We start from the raw sequence: 23,390 nt of genomic DNA, 5'->3' as shown, positions 1-23,390 counted from the left end.
TCAGTCTTTCCTCCGGCCCTCACTTTCCTGTCACTTTGCTAAGTAATAATTTCCATGTCCAATTCCATTTCTTTTCTAGTTCTGAAACCTCTAAGCTATCAGCAAGAGGATAGTTCACATGAAAACTAATTACACAAAATCAATATTTAATCACAGACCAACAACCTGATCCTGCAGAAAAATCCTTTTAAAACTCCACCGCCCTGTACAAATACTTCTTCCTGGATGCTTATTTATGGACCCCATTTTTTGGTGGGGGTAATTTTCATTTTTAATTTCAAAAAGAAAAAAAAAATCTGCAGACATCCACTACAGGGAGGTCCCACGAAGGGCCTGGGATCTGAGCTGGCTTCTGCTCTCTGACTTTTAAAGTTGCACGTTTTTATCATTTGCTTTTATTTTTTATTCTTATTGGGTGGTGGGGGGAAGGTGTTATTTTCTTCCAGAGTCTGCGAAGACCCTGCTTCCTGACTCCCCTCGCCCTAAATTGAGCCCATTTTCTTGGCATTTTTAGTTCTAGAACACCCAGACTTCCCACCAGTAACTCCGGGGAGCAATGAATCTGCTCAGCTCCTCCTGGTAACTTTTTAACTCCCCGCCTGCGACAGTGGAGTGCTTAATCTGAGGTTTTTAAATAAAAAGGGCTCAGGGGTTGGTTTTATTATAACGTTTATTTCATTTCAGATTTCATGCGCAATTTAGCAAACGCTAGACAGACTTGGGCGATAAACACTTTCTTTTGTGGGGGGAAAAGGCATTTTTATACACCATGCTTAATTTTATTTAGATTTAATAGCGATTTCAGGGGCACTTCAAAGAAGTTCCTTCCCCCCCACTCCCTTCTCCTAAGAATGCTGGCCTGCTAGCAAAATCACCTCGTGCTATTTTATGGCAAGGAAAATTGAAGGCCTTCTCCCCTTTCCTCCCCTACAAACGCTTTAGGGAGGAAAACACACACACATGCACACACACACACACACACACACACACAAACACACGCAGGCACACAGAATAAACACTTCCTCTACCCTCCATCGCCTCTAACTCCCAACTTCTAATTGCAAGATAGATTGCAGCCTCAGTGGGGATCAGGAAGATCTAAACATTTTAACTAAGATTATTGGGATAAATATTTCATAAAGAGCAGGGCAGATATTAAATTACTCCCATTGATTTTAGTATCACAACCCAATTCCGTTCCTTGGCCTCTTCAGTTTAATTGATCTCTTAAGGAGGCCAACCTCGCGCCGGAAGAGGGCCTGGGCCTTGACCAGAGTGCCTGAACTAGGATGCGCTGGCCGGCCAGGGTGGCCCTCGGCGCGTTGGTCTTCTCGGGGCTCCTCGCTGCCTCGCCGCTCTGGCGCTGAGCTCATCCGAAACGCGCCCCCATAAAGTGGCAGAGTGGTTATGGAAGCCGGTCACTGAGAACCGGGAACCCTGGACAGCGAGGATAGGGAACAATTGTGCGCGCCCTATAAGGGAGGAGCGAGTCAAGCACCCCTATCTCTCGAGGAGATCCCTAACTTCGGGGTTCCCTGTCTGTTTTCACCTCCAGGAAAATCCAAGGGTCGGTTAACTTGGGTGCCACAAGTAAGCAGACAGCGGTGGAGAGCCGAAGGTTCGCTCCAGTGCTGAAGTGCAGTCGACACCAAGCGACTTTCCGCGGTGAGTCCAGGATCTTTGCCTGGCGACCCCATTGTCTGAGCGCCCCGCACCGCTAACCGCCGGCCTCCCCGCCCCCTAGCCACCCCGCAGGTCTCGCTTCAGCTGGGGGTGGGGAGTTGGGAACTGTGGTGAATGGGAAGCGGGGTGAACAAAGCCAAGCTCCCGCCATTCTCCGCCTGCGCCCTCTCTAGCCGGGTGCGCGGGGAGGCCAGGGCGCGCCTGGCACCGGACCCCGAGGTTAACGGGTGCGGGGGACCCCGGAGCAGGCGAAGGGAGGGTTCGTGGCGGGGGCCTCAGCAGTCAGCACCCAGGACCACCTTAAGAGCGAGCCCCGCCCCGGGCCCGGAGCTCGGGCTGCGCTGATTGGTGCAAATGTAATGGCTGAAATTGATTGCTGAAATGCAAAACTTGTTGCTGCTTCTCCCGGCTCTAGGCGAGAGGCAGACACAGAGAGGGGAGCCGAGACCCTCGGAACGCCCCACGCAGGGCCCCCCCGCCAGCCAGGAGAGGGGTGCGCGGACCCCCCAGAGCTGCCCCCGCCCCCTCCCATTCCGGGCTCCGAAAGCGCACCCGGAACGCCTTAGCCTGCTAGCCCAGCGTGGCCCCCCAACCCGCATACGCCCCCCTCCCCGGGTCCGAGGGCGACTTGCGAAGCGCCTCGGCGCGGAGGCAGGGAACCTAGCCTTGGAGCGTCCTAACTCCTCGTCTGCTGCCCGCCCGCGCCTGGAACGGGGCTCGAAGATCCCCGCGAACTCAGAGACGGAACAGCAGAGGACAGAAGCGGCAGGCAGCGGACGTGGCCGCGAAGCGGCGCGCCGGGGTGCAGCGCACCCGCCGCGGAACAGGGGAGCCGCGCCTTCCACCAACCCTCGGTTTCAACCTCGGGCGCCCGCCGCTCCTCCTCAGCCCCGCTGAGCTCCCGGCTCGGGGGCGGGCACCAGTGATGCCGAGCGGAGCTTCCAGTCCTCCGACCCGCTGAAGAAGCAGTAGCCGCTTGCTGGGGCCGACGGGGACTGTGCGAGCCGATCGTGCTTGGCTGAGGCTCCGGCTGCGGAGCGCGGGGACTCCGGGGGGAGGGGGGAGGGACCGCTCGGTCTGTGCCCCGGCGCCAGCCACGGTTTTGAAGGGTCTCCCTGCCTGGCCCTTTAGCAGCTCCGCCACGGACTCCGGGAGGCTTCAGGCAGCGTCCAGGGGCTCCCCATCCAACCCGATCGGACTTAAGAAGGTGATTGCTCTGCTTTCCCTCCCTCCTTCCCGCCTCCTTCCCCCCACTTAACTTTTTGTCTTCAGTCACCCGCAGCTCCGTCCCCTCCCCGCAAACCCACCCGCGGCTGTACCAACCGCCCGGGGCATGGGCCCCCCAACACGGCTCCTGGAGGCCCCGAGGCGCCGCAAGATGTGAGAGGCCCGCGTCGGGCAGAACGAGAGCTTCGGGAGAGGAGCTGATAGCCCCAAGCCTTCACAAGCCAGGCGAGGTGGCGGTCCGCGCTGCGCCCCGGCGGTGCTGAGCGCCCAAGCCAGGGCCGGAACGAGTAGCTGGCCGGAGGCGCGCCGCGGAGAGCAGGCTGTCATGCCCTATTGATCCCCCCGCCCCCCGCCAAGTATGTTTGGGCTGGACCAATTCGAGCCCCAGATCAACAGCAGGAACGCTGGCCAGGGCGAGAGGAACTTTAACGAGGCCGGACTAAGCATGAACGCCCACTTTAAGGCCCCGGCTTTCCACGCGGGGGGACCCCCTGGCCCCGTGGACCCTGCCATGAGCGGGCTGGGCGAACCCCCGATCTTGGGCATGAACATGGAGCCTTACGGCTTTCACGCGCGCAGCCACTCGGAGTTGCACGCGGGGGGGCTGCAGGCGCAGCCGGTGCACGGATTCTTTGGAGGCCAACAGCCGCACCACGGCCACCCGGGAGGCCACCACCCCCACCAGCATCACCCCCACTTTGGGGGCAACTTTGGCGGACCGGATCCAGGGGCCTCGTGCCTGCACGGGGGTCGCCTGCTCGGCTACGGCGGCGCGGCCGGCGGCTTGGGCAGCCAGCCGCCCTTCACCGAGGGTTACGATCAAATGGCTGAGAGCCAGGGGCCGGAGAGCTTCGGCCCGCAGCGACCCGGGAACCTGCCGGACTTCCACAGTTCGGGCGCCTCGGGCCATGCCGTGCCTGCCCCATGCTTGCCGCTGGACCAGAGTCCTAACCGAGCCGCCTCCTTCCACGGCCTGCCCGCCTCCGGTGGCTCCGATTCCCATAGTCTGGAGCCCCGGAGGGTGGCGAACCAAGGAGCCGTCGACTCGCTGGAATACAATTACCCGGGCGAGCCGCCCTCGGGACATTTCGACATGTTTTCCCCCTCTGATTCCGAGGGGCAGCTGCCTCATTATGCAGCGGGTCGTCAGGTTCCCGGGGGCTCTTTCCCGGGTGCCTCGGCCATGCCCAGAGCTGCAGGCATGGTGGGCTTGTCGAAAATGCACGCCCAGCAACAGCAACAACAGCAGCAGCAGCAGCAGCAGCAACAGCAGCAGCAGCAGCACGGCGTGTTCTTCGAGAGGTTCGGCGGGACCCGCAAGATGCCCGTGGGGCTGGAGCCTGGAGTCGGCTCCAGGCACCCGTTGATGCAGCCTCCCCAGCAGGCCCCGCCGCCCCCGCAGCAGCCGCCCCCGCAGCAGGCCCCGCCGCCCCCGCAGCAGCCGCCCCCGCAGCAGCCGCCGCCGCCACCGCCTGGGCTTCTAGTCCGACAAAATTCGTGTCCGCCCGCGCTCCCGCGTCCCCAGCAGGGCGAGGCGGGCACGCCCAGCGGCGGCCTGCAGGACGGGGGGCCCATGCTGCCCAACCAACACGCGCAGTTCGAGTACCCCATCCACCGGCTGGAGAACCGCAGCATGCACCCTTATTCCGAGCCTGTATTCAACATGCAGCAGGCGCCCAACCAGCGGCTGCAGCATTTCGACGCACCCCCCTACATGAACGTGGCCAAGAGGCCGCGCTTTGACTTCCCGGGCAGCGCGGGAGTGGATCGCTGCGCTTCGTGGAACGGCAGCATGCACAATGGCGCTCTGGACAACCACCTCTCGCCCTCTGCCTATTCCGGCCTGCCCGGCGAGTTCACGCCGCCTGTGCCCGACAGCTTCCCCTCGGGGCCACCTCTGCAGCATCCGGCCCCGGACCACCCGTCCCTACAGCAGCAGCAGCAGCAGCAGCAACAGCAGCAGCAGCAACGCCAAAACGCGGCCCTCATGATCAAGCAGATGGCGTCGCGGAATCAGCAGCAGCGGCTGCGCCAGCCCAACCTGGCCCAGCTAGGCCACCCCGGGGACGTGGGCCAGGGCGGCCTGGTACACAGCGGCCCAGTGGGCGGCTTGGCCCAGCCGAACTTTGAGCGCGACAGCGGCGGCGCGGGCGCCGGGCGCCTGGGCACGTTCGAGCCGCAGGCGCAGCACTTGGCGCAGGAGAGCGCGTGGTTCCCAGGTCCGCATCCGCCGCCCGGCGACCTGCTGCCCCGCAGGATGGGAGGTTCAGGCTTGCCCTCCGACTGCGGCCCGCACGACCCAGGACTGGCGCCGCCCCCTCCGCCAGGTGGCTCGGGGGTGCTGTTCCGGGGCTCTCTGCAGGAGCCGCTGAGGATGCCCGGAGAGGGCCACGTGCCCGGGCTGCCCTCCCCTGGTCTGCAGTTCGGGGGCAGCCTGGCCAGCCTGGGCCAGCTGCAGTCGCCCGGGGCTGGGGTGGGGCTGCCCAGCGCTCCCTCCGAGCGCCGGCCCCAGCCACCTGATTTCACGACGCCCGCGCTCGGGGGCCAGCCTGGCTTCCCGTTCGGCGCAGCGAACCGGCAGGCCACGCCGCACAGCGGCCCAGGCGTGAACTCGCCCCCGAGCACGGGCGGGGGCGGTGGCAGCACGGGCGGTGGCGGCGGCGGCGGCGGCGGCGGGGGCGCATACCCGCCGCAGCCTGACTTCCAGCCCAGCCAGCGCACCTCGGCCAGTAAGCTGGGCGCGCTCTCGCTGGGCTCCTTCAACAAGCCCAGCTCCAAGGACAACCTGTTCGGCCAGAGTTGCCTGGCTGCGCTCTCCACCGCCTGCCAGAACATGATCGCCAGCCTCGGGGCCCCCAACCTCAACGTGACCTTCAACAAGAAGAACCCGCCCGAGGGCAAGAGGAAACTGAGCCAGAACGAGACCGACGGCGCGGCGGTGGCCGGCAACCCGGGCTCGGATTACTTCCCAGGAGGGACTGCTCCTGGGGCTCCAGGGCCCGGAGGCCAGTCGGGGACCAGTAGCAGCGGCTCTAAAGCCTCTGGGCCGCCCAATCCGCCCGCCCAGGGGGACGGCACTAGCCTCTCCCCCAACTACACCCTGGAATCGACGTCGGGGAACGACGGCAAGCCGGTCCCCGGGGGCGGCGGCCGGGGACGGGGGCGCAGAAAAAGGGACAGTGGTCACGTGAGCCCCGGGACCTTCTTCGACAAGTACTCGGCGGCGGCGGCGCCGGACAGCGGGGGCGCGCCTGGCGTGAGCCCAGGGCAACAGCAGGCGCCGAGCGCAGCCGTCGGGGGAAACTCGGGAGAGGCGCGCGGGGCGCCTACGCCTCACGAGAAAGCGCTCACGTCGCCGTCGTGGGGGAAGGGGGCCGAGCTGCTCCTGGGGGACCAGCCAGACCTCATGGCGTCCCTGGACGGTGGGGCCAAGTCGGACGGTAGTTCCCCGCACGTGGGCGAGTTCGCCTCCGACGAGGTGAGCACGAGTTACGCCAACGAGGACGAGGTGTCTTCCAGCTCCGACAACCCCCCAGCCCTGGCCAAAGCGAGTAGGAGCCCTCTGGTGACAGGCTCGCCCAAACTCCCTCCCCGTGGGGTGGGCGCCGGGGAACACGGACCGAAGGCACCCCCGCTTGGCCTGGGCATCTTGTCTACGTCTACCTCGACCCCTGACAGCTACGGCGGAGGGGGCACGGGCCATCCCGGCACGCCGGGCCTGGAGCAGGTTCGGACCCCGACGAGCAGCGGCGGTGCCCCTCCACCTGACGAGATCCACCCCCTGGAGATCCTCCAGGCACAGATCCAGCTGCAGAGGCAGCAGTTCAGCATCTCTGAGGACCAGCCCCTGGGGCTCAAGGGTGGCAAGAAGGGTGAGTGTGCCGTCGGGGCCTCGGGCGCGCAGAATGGCGACAGCGAGCTGGGCAGCTGCTGCTCCGAGGCGGTCAAGAGCGCCATGAGCACCATTGATCTGGACTCGCTGATGGCAGAGCACGGCGCCACCTGGTACATGCCTGCTGACAAGGCTTTGGTGGACGGCACAGAGGAGGACAAGACGCTGGCGCCCTGGGAGAAGGCCAAACCCCAGAATCCCAACAGCAAAGAAGGTATATGCGCCCCTTCCCGGTTCCTTTCTCACCTGGCAGATACGCGCCCCACCCCCATCGCTGGCCTTGGCGTCTGCCTTGAAGGCTCCAGGAAAGGGGAGGGTCCCTCAGGGTCGGCAGGGCACAGGGCCTTCCTGACGCCCAGCTCAGAGCTGGTACCCTTCCTTTGGTTACCCAAGGGGCTCCGTGGACAGACCCCCTTTCCTCCCCCTAGGTGCTGCCAGGTAGACTCTAGTTTCACAGCTGTAGTAGTAACAAAGTGGCACCCATTTGGGGATTATTGTAGAGGACCCCCTGTCAAGTTTTAGCTGAGTTTCTGGGTGCCCTGAGGACTAGGCCTCTTCCCTTTCACACTCAGACCCCTCCTCACCCCTCAGCATTCAGGCCTGTTCCACTTTTCAGTGAGTTTCCTACCATCCTCCCGCCCCCCTCCAGCCTCCACTTCCTGGCAGGACACCTGGGAAGCTGTGTGAACGCCTCCCCATCTTTTCCTAGTCAGCCAGCCTGCAACTTGAGCTCCCTCGCGTGTGCCAGCATCTTTGGGGGAAAAAGTTACCAGTTCTGGTGTCCGCAGCATCATTCAGAGGCAACGCCTAATTTGACATTCGTTCCTAATGAATAGCTGTTTTGTCTCTTCTTAACGATTAGAGTTTCATTGAAAAACTGGAGACCTGTCAGGGTTGTAGGAGGCAGGCAGCCTTTTCAGAGTGCACCTCCTTGACATTTGGTTGGGGCGGGGGGAGTGGCGGGCGGGAGTCAGGGTGGGGTCTACTTGGCAGAGACCAGACCAGTCGACCAGGGCATCATTTGTGCATGGGGATATGGATATATATTCTTAAGACACAAAGGACCCGAGTTTGTCAATATCTCGCCTGGCTTTGATGACAGATGTCAGCTTCCAGGTCTCCTTTGCATTCTAAGCACTCCCTCCGTGTCGGGCCAGGAGGCCTTTAAGGTGGGTGGGGTGGGGGTTAGTAAAATGGACCACCATTGCCGTTAAAGTAATAATAGTTTGGTTTTTTTTTAAACCTAAAGGTGACCTGGGCTACAGTAGAAATCTGTTTTATTTTTTTATGGGGCCTTTTTAGGTAGCATCATTTTCTACCCCCACCCCATTCCTACCTTTTGCTTTTAAACCTCCCTGAATCCCCTTGGTCTCACCAGGCTATTACCTTGGAGTCTGTAGCTGGCGATTTAACTGTGTCTTAAAAAAAAAAAAAAATTCGTCCACTGATCCTTGCGTTCTCTTAGAGTGGTTCTCCTCTGCCTTCAGTTTCTACCTTCAGTTTCAGCCCACATCCTGCATCCTGCCGTCTTTTGACCCAGGGTTTAAGGTGCCTGTTGGTTTTAGGACCAGGGGATGAGGGCGGAGGGAGAGGGGGAGGGGACGTGCGGCAGGAGTTGGGTGGCTCAGAACTCCGGGCTTTCACCGCCCGTCCCGGGTAGCTTTCCCGCTTGGGTTTTCTAATTCATGAATGCGGCCTTGCTGCTTTTCTCTTTGTTCGCCTACTGCCCAGCCCGGGACGCCGCTCTCTCATTTGAAGCTGGGTGTTTAGCATGCACAGCAGACGCTGCGGCCAGCATCAGCATTCTCCAGGCTTCTCCCAGGCAAGGCCATAAATTGGTTAGTTTGGGACCCTCCGCTGCTTCTCCCTGGCACCCCCCCTCCCCCGCCCCACCTTTTTAAAAAATGGAGTTGGACTTAGCAGCCTGGTCGCTTTGCCTCCTTTCTCTTTTATTTTCTTGTACACAACATCTTGGTCCTGTGATCGATAGCTGGTTAGCACAAATGCCAGCCCCTGTCACTTCTACCTGGCTAGGCCTGGCTGCCCCTCCCCCTTCCCCTTCTCCCTTCCCTTCCCCGCACCCATAATTAAGACCACATTGGCCAAAATGGTGTGAGAAGAGTCAAAAAGAAAAAAAAAAAAAACCCGATTCAGAGAATTAATAAAGAAAAACCAATAGCACTTGGCCTGCAAGTCTTTTGAAGGGCCTTAGGTGCAAAGGAATTGGATGGCTGTAATGAGATTTTTTTTTTTCAAGGTGTTGCCCTGTTCCCTTCTCAGCCCACTAATCTTCCTTTGCAGAAAAAAAAAATGCAGACTGAGAATGAAGAAATGTCATTAAAGAAATGTTTTGTTTTGTTTGTTTCATTATCACCGTCAGGCGAAGGAAAATATTTTTTTGGAAACAGATGCTAGTCAGTTTTGGGGTTGATTTCCCCCTGTACACTAAACACAACCCTCCCCTGCACGCAGGAGATGGGAAACTTCCTCCAGGGACCGGCTTCGGGGCTGGCTGCCTTAGAAGCCTCGGCAGGGACACCCACTTGACCTCCTTTGTTTTCCACTCTGTGATGTAGGAAGGACAGTTTCCTAGATAAAGCCCCGAATTGAGGTCACTCACAGCTTCTGCAGCCTTGGGACTGCTAGTTAAGGCTTTGTAAGATATCTGCATCTGATTCCTGCTCCCTTACTGGTAGTAAATAAGGACGATTAAACTTTTCATTATGATAACACCCCGAAGCTCCATCTGCACGTCGTATAAATAGGTACACAGAGCCTTCAACGGGCCCCCCGGTGCCCTGGTTGAAAATCAGAATGAAGTGTACCCCTTCAAAACAGAGTAGAGAGAGAGGAAAAAAAAAAAAAGAATTGAAAGGAAAGCATCCTGCTTTTCTGTAAACACAAGCCCAGGGTCCCATCAGCCACGAAGCAGCTGTGAATGTGCCTTCTCTAAGTTCCAACCGCAGCAAGCACTCTTTCACCACCCGCCCCCATCCCCCCCACCTCAGGCAAAGCCCATTTTTTGTAATGATATTTTATTTTGTCACGCCATAAAACATGCCAGTACTAATGTGATTAAATATTAACACCGTTTCTGAAATTTCTTCGCTCCGATGACAAAATACTAGTCGGTCTTTAACAAAAATGATCCTGCTCAGATTGGAGAGGACGTGCCCATATTGTCTTGTGGGGTTTAGATGTCCTTCGGAGGGGAGGGAACTTGACTGGCAAGTTACACTTCTCACAAAGTCTAGGCCAGAATCACATGTGATGATGCTCTTTAAAAAAAAAAAAACAAAACAGGAAAGTGAGCCTCTGCAAATTATGCTTCCTCTGACTTCTTAATCAACCCGCCAAACAACTTTTATATCATGAAACTCTAGGTTTCCTCATGAGATTCTGTTTGCACAGAGTTGGGCTGGCGGAAGGGTGCGATTGTGCAAAGAGGGGGAAAAAGAAAAACCAGCCTGAGTTTGGGCCTATTCAGACATCTATTAAATCAGTGAGGATTACCTGAATTTGAAATTAGTTTGCAAAATCATCCACCCATCTTTGTAATAGGTGTCTGGCTATGGAGGAATGTCAAAACCCAGAGAGAAGGGGAAATCTTAATAGATTGTAGATAAAGGGTATTAAGCTTTAAAAAAGTATGTCCCTCCGCCCCTGCCCACAGGTCCCTTATAGGTTTCAAAACTTGAATTAAGTCTGTTCCCTAATAAGTTTATCCTTGCCAAACTCCCATTCTGTTGGCTGTTCTCTATCATGAAATCCAGAGATGTCTAGAAACACTCTTTCACACACATGGAAACGGGAGGGGTCTCCATCTACGCTCTGCATGCAATCCTGCCCTTTTTGGAAGTATGATATTTTTACAGTGATGCGGGAGAAATTTTTGGAATTTCATGCTTCTCTCAATGTTCCAGTCAGAGCCCAGTAAAGCGGTGCTGAGTAGTACTAGGCAGGCAGGATTTGAATGCTGAATTTCCTCAGTCCTGGGGGCAGGCAAGGGGGAAGGCTCCTAGTGTTGTTGTTTTTTTTTTTCCTAAGTCGTTTTCCCCACTCCTCACACTGTGGAGAGAATTTTTAAGGCTCCTTCCAACTGGTTTTGGGATGGCGAAGCCTTGCAGTCCTATTTCCCCAAGAAATCACCCAGCACGGGTTGCATGCCTTCAAGTGACTTTTGCAGCCTCCGGAAGATGTAACCCAAAACTTCCCAGGTGTTAATCAGGGGTAATGTAAACAGATAGGAGCCCCCTTTGTGCAGCTGACGGTCTGGGCCTGCCTGCTCCCTGGCTAGTCCGGGACACACAGCTACTCTTCTTTGGTGCTTGTTTAATATTTCATGGTTGTAATAAACCTGTCTTCTCTGCCCGCCTCCCGACATAAAACCCCAACCTAGCACACATCTGCAATTATACATTTCTACTAAATATTAATAAAGGACAAGGATTTCCAAGGGGCTGAAGCTTATCGGCATTGAACTTGTGGTTTCTGCCACTGGGTTTTTTTTCTGTTTTGATTTTAAATAGGTTCTGCTTTCTAATATGGAATATACACTTATATGTTATCATCTGTATTGATGTTTACAGTATTTGTAGATGGAAGGCCTTTTCTCAGGATAGCTTTCTTTAGCTTTCTTAGTTTAAACCTAAATTCATTTAGATTTCTGGTGAGGCCCCTCAGACCGGAAGAGACTATTGAAATGTACTTCTATTTTATTGAGATTTCTAGGAAAGGAGTGAGGGTTAGTTAATCTAATTTCTCTTTCTAGCAATGAAATTCTATGATTCCTGATATGATTTTGTTTGCCTGACAGAGGTATTTAAATTTCCACAAAGAATCTTAATGGGTCCTGAAAATACAGCTGCCCTTGCCAAGAAGTTACTTGAGATTCTCTGGCTGATATAAAATATACATCTTTAATAAACAGTCTGGGAGGACCAGGTGAAATTAGAGGAGGGGCATTCTTCCCACTCTGGAAGGGCAAACATGAGCCTATCTTTGGGATTTCACAGAATCTCCTGAACCCACCATATGCTGGAAAATTTAGCAAAAATCACTTTCCTCTCCACTTGAGTGACAGCAATGTCGAGTCTTGTTCTTTGCCCAGGGAGTGATCTGCTTTACCGAAAGCTGTTAAGAGATAAATACTCCAAGTAAGAAATACTGTATTTACCTATGCTGGGTTAATTTTAGAGATTAAAAAACTACAGCTTTATGTAATAGGATCAAATGTCCAGGCAATGTGTGAGGGCCAGAAGGCCGCCCAAGCACACTGCGACATGAAAGCGCCCAACCTCTTAGATCAGAGGGGGCCTGAATCTATGGGGGCCCCCGAATCTATGGAGGGGTCCCCTGTAACTAGTGGGGTCACTTTACATCCTTCCCTCAATGCCCCCCTGCTTGTTCCACCCACGTCTTCAGTCTGGAGGGGCTGGAAGCACCCCAGCTTCATCGTTTTGACTCAAGTCAGGATTTTGACTTGCCCAAGCAATGTGTTTGTTTTCGGACGATGTCTATTTTTAGGCGCGTCTTGGGTGGACAGATTCTAGTGTGGGTTTTGATTGCTAGTGGCAGAGATGTTGATATGTACACGAGTGCATGATTGAGAAAAGAGACATTTGGGGGACATTTTTCAAGTTTCCTCGCCTTCTGGTACACCTTGGAGCCCGGCAAAGTGGTCTGGGGGCTGGCTTGAAAGAGTGTGACCGACGTGCGATGTCTGGTCGGGGTCCGTCTGCAGCTCGTGGGAGGGGAGCAGGGCCCATGGCCTTCTCGTGGGAAGGAACCCCTCCCCAGCATACGCGCATATACATATGCATGGCCAAGTATATTTCCATCAAATCATCCAGTTACTCCTTTAGTTTCCCCTTAATCTGCTTTCCGAAAGCAGAGTAGGGTTTGGTGGGGGTGGGGGGGGGGTGGGGTGGGAATGGGGGAAGCAGGGAGAGAAACCAAACCTTCAGTCTCTTTGGCCTTAGCTGACAGGTTCTGATTCTCTAAAGGACTGAATGAGCGCACGTCCTAAAAATAGAGGAGGATTTTGAAGATCCTAATTACGAAATCTCGGCCTCCCGGGCCTCCCAGGCTGTGGGTGACTTTGATCTGGAGTATTTCGGTAGCAGACGCACGTCGTCCCTCGCTGGGCTCTGCGCGTGGAGGTGTCTCTGGCTGAGTTCAGCTAACTGAACTCTCTCCAGCCGGGGAGAGGAATCTTTTGAATCAGGGCCCACCACCACCACCACCCCCTCCCCCACGCCCCCTCCCAGTGGTGGGAAGCGGACGCTGCTTCTCATTTATGGAAATTCCTCTCCTTTATTGTAATCTTTTGGTACCAACGCCTTGGCGGACAGGACGCTGGGCTTTTGAATTAGTCACAGCTTTGCCTTCAGTGTCCTGGTGTACAGCAGCTCAGCCAACGGTCCCCCCAACTCACAAACCGGACCGGAAGGGAGAGATGGTTCCGGAACCCTGGCCCATCACTTTTTGCAGGATGGGGTTGTTCAGGGCTGCGGCCGCCTTGATCATTTTTTGCCATCTTCCAGTGACACGACAGCAGGCATCCTCACATAGCCTCGTGGGCCCGTTGGTGACTTTAGGGTGTGGGTCAGAAGCTACCCCGTGGGTGTGCACATCTGGGGCCCCGAAATCCTAACTTCACTTTGTGACCGGGATCGAAAAGCAGAATTCAGTTTCTTATACTTGCACAGAGAAGGGACGTTTGCAAGCCATCATTCTCACGGGGTGTAATTATTGCAGGACGCCGAGGCTTGCTTTGTTTGCTGGCTTGCATTTTAATCAGCGGCCTCTGAGGTTTGGGAAGCAAGAGGAGGGTCTGCTCCCAACATGGTGTTTGTCCAGGAAGGACAGGGGTTGGCGGGGGGGTGCTATGGAGAGGCTGCCCAGACTCGAGAAATCCAAGGGGCTCTTTGCTGGGCCCTGATGGCTTTCGGTTTTGGTCCCACAAGTCCCCTTTGGACTGCCATCCTGGGTACCTCCTCCCGGAGAGGGGGGTCCATCATAGTCCCAACATCCCACATTCTTGTTTTTTCTTCTTGGCTGAGAAAGTCGGCAGGGTTTCATCACCTCCACTTCCTGCAAAGCGGGATCAGAGGGAGTACTTTACGGCGGTCGTGCGTGGAACTTTTCACGATTTATGTATATCACTGTAAGGACCCAAATGCCCTTTAAACATAACGGCAGTTGAATTTAACAGTTTGGAGGCCTTAGCACGTTCACGATAACAAATTGGCTCTCTGAGTATCCCAGAAGGAACATCATATACATGGGATAGACTTTTCCCCAAAGAGGGGAAACCTCCAATAAACATCCCCACGCAAGCTTACACGCTAGAGGGAAAGCAGGGTTTTATGTTCTGATCATTAAAGCTCAGGGGTCCAGCAGACTCAGCCCACCCCGCCTCCCTTGTAGCTGGTAGGATGGACCCTGTGACCCCAAGGCTCTGTCTTCTTCCCATCTTTGATGTCTCTGGAAGACCTTGGACCCTTTGGCAATTGGCCCTGGGATTCCCATTCTTAGGGGGAGAATCTCTGGTTTTCTGGGCCTCAGTCTGACTTACCTGTGCTAGTGTTCAGTTTAGGTGAGTCAGGTATGTTGGAAGATGGATTAGGGACCCAAAGAGACCATTCTGTGGAGGCATCTTTGGGGCCCACTGACTCGGATGGCCTTTGGAAAGTTGGAGGGAACCATCTCTTGTTTTTATCCTGCATGTCTCAAAAACCCTGTCCACGGCGACTCAGAAATGGGCAACATTGTCATGCCTTTGCAGGAGATGTGGGCTAACTTGGGTCCTGAGACCATTCCGGGCCTCCCCCTCCCTCCTCCAGAAGCCCTGTCTCTCTTGTGAGACCTAAGTGGCCCGGAGATGCGATCTGAGGATTTAAAATGAGTTTTCCCTTCTCATTGTTGATGATAATTTAAAGAGAGTTTGGGCATGGAGGTTCCCTTTGCTCTTAGAGCTCAGGTCAACGCTTTGACTGGAGCTGGGCAAGCTTGGGCCTTTTTGGCCTAGGTGACTTCATGTGGTGCGTGACTGGGGAAAGAAATCTGTCTGCCCCAGAGGTGGGGGCCCCAGTGACAATGTTCCTGGTTGTATTTGGGAGCTCCTGCAATGAGAGGGGATGCACACACATGTGCATGCACTTGTACACACACACACACACAGATACACACACACACACACACACACCCGGCCCCCTGTTCATCCAGTCTAGGGCAGGGTGTGATGTGAAAAAGATAGGACCCTTTAAAGTTACCGTGAAGCAGTGTTTTCAGGCGCTTTTGGATCTGGGAACACAAGCATTGTTGAGTGATTGGCAACGACCACCAGGAATAAAATACTTCTGAGGGACCATCTTACGATCAGAGAGGGGCCAGCGAAGTCGGCAGAAAACATAGGCTGCTTTGAAATCCCCAGAGCTCAGCCTTCCAGAGAAAGCCTGGCTTGGTTGAGAATTCACAGGGAAGAGAGCAGGTTCTACCCAGATCTCATGGGCTGTTAGGGAAGTCCTTGAAATTCAAGGGCCTGAGTCCTGATGTGGACACTCTGTTCTTTCCTACGAGCTGGAAGGCAGAGGAAGAAAATGCCAGCCGCAGTTAGGAACACTGGGTGCAGACTGGGGTGTAGCTTATTTTCTTTGTGGGGGACAGTGATTGAGGGATGGATGGAGAAGGGAGAAGTGTGCCCCTCAGAGTTGAAATGTTATTTACCAGCACAGGGTTTAGGAATGGAAAATAATGTATAAGTGTCGAAGGCATTTATAATACCATCTCCTGGTCGAGGCTGGGGGTTGAGGGCATGGCTTGCAGGCTGGTGTCAGACCTCACAGAGGACAGAAAGTTCTTGGTTCAGCTCCCCACTGCTGGGCCTGGGGCTTCCACATGACCGCAGCTATACGGGGGAAATAGATGTAGGGGACTCAGCTTGGGGCTGATGACCACATTGTGGGTCTGTTGGCAATCAGACCCCCTTTCTGTGCAGTCAGAGGCCAGGCTAGACGCGTAGGGCAGGGGAAGAGTGGAGATGATGACCGGGACGGGCCCTGGACAGGCTGAGCCCTTGTATTGTGGCTGTGGCCAGCTTGTCCTACAGAGGAGCCAGTCCCAGGGGGCCTGTTTCAAAGCATCAAGTTTCACAGATGCCCCCAGGTCTTTCCTGGGGGGATGATGGGGGTGGGAAAAAGGGGTGACCTTTTCCCTGGAGACCCCATAAAGTGACCACTGATGCATCTCTTCCAGCACTGAACCTCTTTAGGGATATTCTTGTCTGTGACAGACCTCGCAGGCAGGTTTCACCGTCTTAAAAAGCACACAGTGCCCCACACACAATATGTATGTATATATATGTGTGTGTGTGTATGTTTTTTCCCCCCTTTTTTTCTGAATGGTAGGCGAAAAGGGAAATGCAAGTAAGTGACAAATTCAGCAAGAGAAAGATTTCCCTGACTTGAGATAAGCTTAGTGTGGAAATGAGCTGGACACAGTAGAGGTTTGTCTTCCCCCTGTTTGGTGGTGGGGGGGGGGACCCACGGTCCAGCCATCAGCAGCCCTTAAAACTTCTGTAGCAAGTGAGACCTAATTGGCTAAAAACAAAGTGATCACTTTCATCCCCTGTGATGTAACTTTTAGTGGTTGTTTGATATTTGAGGGAAAAGAAAGGGAGGCTGTGGACCAAAATTTGTTTTTTGTTTTTGTTTTTTTTTTTTAAACCGGAGCAATTTCACGATCTTTATGCCGTGACTATTTCTAAATTGTCCGGGCATAAAGCTCTGGTTGCCTTTTGCTGGTTTCTGCTTGTTGTGCAGGCATGCACGCCCATACCGCCGTGTTCCCCCCCGCCCCGACTCGAGTACACACACAAGCACATTCACATACACCCACATGCACACATACAGGCCTTAGGAGTCTTAATAAGAGATGAAAAAATACATTTATTTTTTTTCTCCAAGAAGCAGCTCCTACAAAGTTTTGGCCCCTTTGAGTTTTAAGTAGAAGCTCATTGATCTCCGTGTGGTCAATTTTTGCCGAATTTGTAATCCTGTTAGGCCTCCGGCAGAGGCATGATTAATTTACTTGTACATTTCACTATTTTGGGTCAGTTTAGTTAATAAGCATTTATTTTGTGCTCAGTGTGTGTGAAGCATTTTGCTGGGATTAGAAGCATGTGTGTGTGTATGTGTGTGTGTGTGTGAGAGTGTGTGTATACGCACTAATGGGCCCGCTTGCCCGTCACGGAATAAAGGCCCCCAGTCGAGGTTCCCACCACCTTCCCAGGGCAGAAGGGGAGGGTGAGGCCCCTCCAAGCATCACTTGTCTGGAAGGAGGGAGAAAAAGCCCAAGCCAGCAAACTCAGCCTCCCAGCGCCTCGGAGACGGCCAGAGAACGTCCGCTTCCTACTGGTGTCTTAGTCCCCGGAAAGTTTCTGAGCATTAATTCTTAATTGACTGGGAGCTGAGTGCAGACGTGGAGGAGAGTGAGGGATCGTAAACCTCTTTGGGGGCTCCTTCCACGCTGCCCCTGGACAGACAGTAGTGCTGGAGTCTGTGTGTGTGTGTAACTTTTAGAGGAACGCCTGGCTTGACTTCCAAAGAAGGAAGAAAAAGCATGCGTAAGTCTCGAAAGCTGGGAAAAAGAAAAACAGAGCAAAACGGCCCACAGCTTTGGCCTTTCTGAACACTGAGTCTCAGAGGGGAGCATGTGTCATTCTTGATGGTGCTGGGCTCTTCAGCCAGGCATCTCTGGGTACCAGCCACCCACACCTCTTTCTCCTCGGCCGCCCTATAGCCTCCCTGTCTCTCTGCTTCTAGATGAGAGGCTAAAATTCCACTTTTATTATTATTTTTTAAAAGAGAGGTTTTGGCGGTAACAATTATAGAGCAAAGGGGTTTCCTGAGCCCCCCTCCCCAGTTGCTTAATGCCTGGCACATCAGTTTCTACCAAGTCCTTGCATTTGTAGAGCAAGGGCCGGACAGGAGTATTTTGGGCGCTGAGCCAGCCTGAAATGAACTCGAGGCGCTAGGGAAGCAGGCATTCGGAGAGATGAGGATACAATTTCTTTTTTTTATGTGGGCCCGTTAAAGTCTAATGGACATCGGTGTCTGGCCTTAAATTTGGAGAGGGTCTTTATCTAACCCTTAAAACCAGAGTCGTTTCCGGTAATTACGACACCCCTGGCTAGACCACTAAATCTTCCAGCAGCTTGTCTGGAAGGCGGGTGGCGGGGGGGTGGGAGGGACAGAGGGGCACACCTGTTACCTGTATCAGCTATAATTATGACATTTCTGGGCTCCTGGTTTGAGAGGAGGAATTTATGGACCGAGTTTTGCCGGAAGAGAGCAGCTCAAAGCATTCTGGCTCATGGCAGCAAAATCACGGGGGCCCCCACGCTTGGTGTCCATCACATCCCTTGTGTTTCCTTAATGAATTAATTCAGCTCCCCGACATTTGGTATTAAGTAAGTAGTTATTTTGGGAATCCAAGAGAGAAAGAGCTGGAAGACTTTTAAAAAAAAACAACTTTTTTTGGAAAAAACAAAAAGTATTGCTTTCTGAAGTTGGAGACGACTGGGCATCCAGGGGGGACCTGCTGAGTGGGACGTGGCAGGCCATGGGTGAAACCGCCTGGCCCCATCCCTGCCTGTTTTTGCTTCTCTACAGAGGCGATTTTTCCGTTGTTAAAACCAGTGGAGGCCACAACACCCAAGCTCGATGCAGTTTGTTTGGAAGTATTGTTTAGATTTTTCTCACTTTTCAAATTGAGAGAAACTTAGTTTAATGGGAAAATAACAGTATTGCTATCTTGGTGTGTTTGTTTTAGTGTTTAAAAATAGTTTGTTTTCATATCCTGAATTTCATCCCTTGCTTGTTTGCTTGTTTGATGGAAACCCATGAGTGTATGTGTGTTTGTATGTGTGTGGGGGGTGGATACCAGCACACACAACTGCACACACACACAGGCAGTCAAGTGGTTGCAATCATGCAGCCAGAATCAGTTGCGATTTTAACGCTGCTAAAGGGACCCAGAGCGCTTGCTTTTAACTTAAACCATCTTGTTCCTTCCTCCCCCATCAGCACACCACTCCCAACCCCCCTCAGCAATATTTATTTCTTCCTTAAAGAAGGAATGCTGGGCCTGTTTGCTGAGGTCCCTGTTGGAATAGATTTTCAGGGGTTATGTATTAAATGTGTTTGAGGGCGATTTCAGCCCTCAGCCTGGTCGTCCGACTACTAATGGTAGCAGGGCCTATTATAGAGAGGCAAAGAATATTGTAAATGGCTTATGCAGAAAAACCATTTAGATAAAAATGCAATTTTCCCTTCTGCATAGAGTGCTAAGAATTAATAGCACATTCTTTCTAAATGGGTATTTTTATATTATATTTTCCTCCTAATGAAATTCTTTTCCCAAACAGGAGCATGTTTCATTTTAAACTTTAGAGTAAAATTGATCTGTTTTTAAGCCTGCAAAAACTGGTGTCCCAGTTTTTGGTTGGCCCCTTCTTTTTCTGCTCTGCGCCCAAGATTTTTGAAGTTAGGTACTGCAGAGGGTGGAATGGTAATTCTCTTCTCTGCCCACGTTAAGGCTGAGAACAGGGAGAGGGGATGGGTGTACCCACATTTTTTTTTCTTTCTTCTTCCTGGGGTGGGCTTGGAGGTGTTGGACGGTTTCCACAGAGAAACTGGTCTTGAGATTTGAAGTCTTTGTGCTTGGTGCCCCTGCCCCCGCTTACCTTCCCTGGGTAGGAGGCTTAACCTGTCTTGCCCCAGGGAATTTCCCATCATCCTCTTGGTGTGTCCCTTGATCCCTGACTTTTTCATTACTTCCTAGGAGTCCTAGGTGCCCACTGCCTGCTCCCCTTTTAGTGACAGCTGTGAAAAAGGATGCTTTTAGCTCCGGGGTGCCTAGTGAGGGGCGGTTCTGTGGGTCAGCTTTCTGCCTTTCTGCCAGGGCCTCTGTGGCCATTTTGGGAGCAGTGGAAATTCAGAACTTCTTAGAAGGCCTACTTTGTGCATTCCAGCAGAACTTTGCGGCGGCATCGTTGTGGAAAGTCTTTGAGAGTTTATTTTGCTGGCTGCTATGGGCCACTGTCTGCTGACCCAATTTTTCCTGCCAGTGTGTGCGTATGTGGAGATATTGGGTAGACTTGTGCTGGCAACTCAGATGTCCAGACGTGACGGAGATTGAAGCTGTAGTGCCGTGGTAGATGGGTATCCTGGAAAACATGCTTGTAATTTTCGCCATTGACACACCACAAAGGTGAAAGCATAGGTAAAATTAAAGAGTGAGAGAAAAGCTTCTCTCTTTTTGTGCCTCTTCTCCACAACATTTTCCAGCTGAGAGATCTAAGGCCCAGAGAGGGCAAGCAACTCAGCCAAAGTCACAGAGCATAGTTGCACAACAAGCTACACTTCGGCTTCCATCTTGCCTTACTACCTTTTGACCCCGTACTTGGATGCTGAGGATCTGCAAACCAGGCTCCAAGTCTGCAATGTCCAAACCTTTTGTAGGAAGCACCGTGACGCATATTGTTAGCAGCACTGTTCCCCTTCCTCTTTCGGAGCTGTAGGAGGTATAGGTTGTAATGGGAGACAATTCTTGACCTTGGAGAAAGCACAGTGGCTCTGGATCCTACCAGATGGGTGGTCCAGATTTCAGGCCTGGCTCTTTGACTCTTCTGAGCTCTGTGACCATCACCTCTTCAGGGCTCCCAGCTTGATTTCCTCATAAAGTTGAAAAAAGGGGAAAAAAAAATAGTGCTTATCTCATGGAACTATTGTGAAGATTAAATAGGACAATTTTAGCTAAATGAGACTATGATTCTATAATAATGTGGCCAAGAGCACAGGCTCTACAGCCAGACCACTTGGGTTCAGACCCAAGCAACTCCACTTCCTGGCTGTGTGCCCTTGGGCAGGTCTCTTAACCTCTCCATGCTTTCATCTCCTTATCAGGAAAAGAGGATAACAGTGTGTACGTTGTGGGGCAGGGAGGATTCGCTGAGTTAACACACACATGAGTAGATGCTTAGAAGCCTGCCCAACACTGAGGAAACACTATACCAGGCCCAGCTTTTATGCAGCCCCCCTCCTCCATGCCTGGGGTTTCCATTGTCCTGTCGTATGACCCTCGCAGTGCAGGATGGTATAGCTGCTAGTGTTTGTCCTGTCTTAGGGGGTGAGGAAATGAGTCACGGAGAGCCCACGTGACTTGTCGTGGGCTATGGAGTCATGCTGGCTGGAGGGCAGCCTTGCCAGGCTGTACGTCGGGCCCTGAGCATGGGGCCTGGCACCCAGGCACATCTTAGTACCTGTTACGTGGCCAAGGGCTGGGCAAGGCTGGAACCCGCTGCTCCTGCAGCAGCCATCTCAGGCCTCGCTGTCAGACCCTGTCCTTGCCGGGGGGCAGTCAGACTGCGTGCACCCCTTGGTGGGCTGGCCCCAGCCTGGTGCCGGCAGCTGCAGTTTCAGGCCCAGGTCCTTGGCGTCGGGATGCCAACGCTCCGCTATTTTATTTTCACCTGACAGCCCTCCTGGGCTCCGAAGGAACAGCTTTCTGATGAGTGTGAAGAATGGTCAGCCTCCTCGCGGAAGGAATTTGTGAAATGAGCAGGCCCCTGGCCCCTGAACACCTTGCCAGGAGCCTGCCAGCCATAAACATTCTGGGTGCTGGCAGTGAAGAAGTTAGACCCCTCCCCACCCACCCCCCGCCATCTGGCACCTCAGGAGGGGCCCTGGGAACCTGATAGGCTCGGGCTGAATAGAGAGCGAGCGTGCCTGGGAGTGAGTGGGCAACCCCTTCCCCCTGGTGAGGGTGGGAGGGCTTAGCTGTCACACAGGCCCGGGTTCGAACCCCCGCGCTGCCTCTTGTGCGCTGCGTGACCCTGGACCAGTGAATCATAGGTTCCAGGACGCGTAACACAGGTGGGATCCCTGGACCTCTCTCAGAGGGTCGCTGAGCCCTGGGCCGTGGCGGCAATGAGCAGCAGTGGGGGGAAGGTTGTGAAAGCAAGGACTTTAGGATCTACTGGAGGGGACTCATCCTCTGTTCCGCCCGGCGGCCCTGTGCCATGTCCCAGCCCCTCTCCCAGCCTCAGCGTTCTCAGCGGCAAACTGAGGCAAGTGACACAGTCCCCTGAGGGGCCCTGGCCGTGGTCCGTACCCTGGCGTGATGGAACCCCTCCCCTCCCTCCCGGATGCCTTCCAGTCTCCACTTGTCACAACTCCAGGAAAGGAGGCCACTCCTGGCATCTGAAGGCTAGAGTCTAGTTGCTGTTCAGTCGCTCAGTCATGTCTGACTCTTTGCGACCCCATGGACTGCAGCACCCCAGGCTTCCCTGTCCTCCACCATCTCCCAGAGTTTGCTCAAACTCATGTCCACGAGTCAGTGTTGCCATCCAGCCATCTCATCCTCTGCTGCCCCTTTCTCCTCCTGCTCTCAATCTTTCCCAGCATCAGGGTCTTTTCCCATGAGTTGGCTCTTTGCCTCAGATGGCTAAAGTATTGGAGCTGCAGCTTCAGCGTCAGTCCTTCTGATGAATATTCAGGGTTGATTTCCTTTAGGATGCTGCTCAACAACCTACAACACTCAGGGACCGTCTTCCTCACCCCATTTCCTCCCTGACAGAGAATTAACCAGCCCTAGATGCCCAAAATGCCGAGGTTGAGACCCCCTGAACTACACTGAAGGATTGAGGTGGGCTTCAAAACTGGATACATGGTAGTAAGGTCTGAACTCACAGCACTGACTCACAAAACGTGTGTCAAATGCTTAGCACATGGCAACGCTGTGCTAGGCGCCTAGATTCAGTGGGGAAGCGGATAGACAGAAGCTCCTGCCCTAGAGGAGTTTACATCCTAAGGGAGAGGACAGGCCAACAGACAAACAACAAATAAGAAGAAGGTCACAGAGTGAGCAGGGCCAGGAGCAGAGCATCAGAAGGCAATGGGCATGAGAGGTTCTAGACGGGGCTACTAGGGAGGCCTCTGTGAGCTGGTGATGGTTAAGGCGGGCCCTGAGTGATGAGAAGGACTCAGCCCGTGGTGTGCTGGAACTGTTTAACAGCCTGCTCTCCAGGAAGGGAAAAGTTCTACTTAGAGCATTTGCTGATTCCCGTGGTGTAAATACTCCTACCATGACCCACGTCAAGCTGTAATGTCAGCTGTCAGCCAGCTTGCAGAATTCCTGAGTATTTAACAATAGGTTCCTACACCCCGGAGCCAGCCCGGGCCAGCTCTGCAGGAAGGGTGTTCCAGGCAGCGGGAGAGCAGGAGCCCCGAGGCAGGCCTGAGCAGGCAAGTTCCAGGAACAGGGAGGGCGTGTGTGTCTGTGTGTGTGTGTGTGTGTGTGTGTCTGTGTGTGTCTGTGTGTGTGTGTCTGTGTGTGTGTCTGTGTGTGTGTGTCTGTGTGTGTGTCTGTGTGTGTGTGTCTGTGTGTGTGGCCTGTCCAGGCAAGAGGGGCCTGACCGCTGAGGTCTGTCATCACACTCAAGTCAGGAGGATGGGTTTGATTCTGAGAATGATGGAGTGAGGGGCCAGGGAAGGGCCTTGGGCACGAGAGGATGGAAGCTCAG

General features: G+C 54.0%; 1 protein-coding gene across 12 annotated transcripts in view; it reads left to right on the top strand.

The window, feature by feature from the left end:
- Window positions 1-2,075: 2,075 nt before the first annotated feature.
- MN1 (MN1 proto-oncogene, transcriptional regulator) overlaps window positions 2,076-23,390 on the top strand; it is a 49,023-nt gene continuing 27,708 nt past the window's right edge. For all 12 annotated transcript variants that reach the window (XR_009596953.1, XR_009596952.1, XR_009596949.1 and 9 more), the window contains exon 1: window positions 2,076-7,016. Coding sequence is in view for 1 of the 12 variants with exons in the window: in XM_060400849.1 (XP_060256832.1) it covers window positions 3,269-7,016 (3,748 nt within the window). In the remaining 11 variants the exon portion in view is untranslated. The remainder of the gene's footprint in view (window positions 7,017-23,390) is intronic.

The sequence above is a fragment of the Ovis aries genome, chromosome 17 (genome assembly GCF_016772045.2).
Source record: "Ovis aries strain OAR_USU_Benz2616 breed Rambouillet chromosome 17, ARS-UI_Ramb_v3.0, whole genome shotgun sequence".
Classification (NCBI taxonomy): domain Eukaryota; kingdom Metazoa; phylum Chordata; class Mammalia; order Artiodactyla; family Bovidae; genus Ovis; species Ovis aries.
This window is presented reverse-complemented; position numbering and strand designations above follow the sequence as displayed.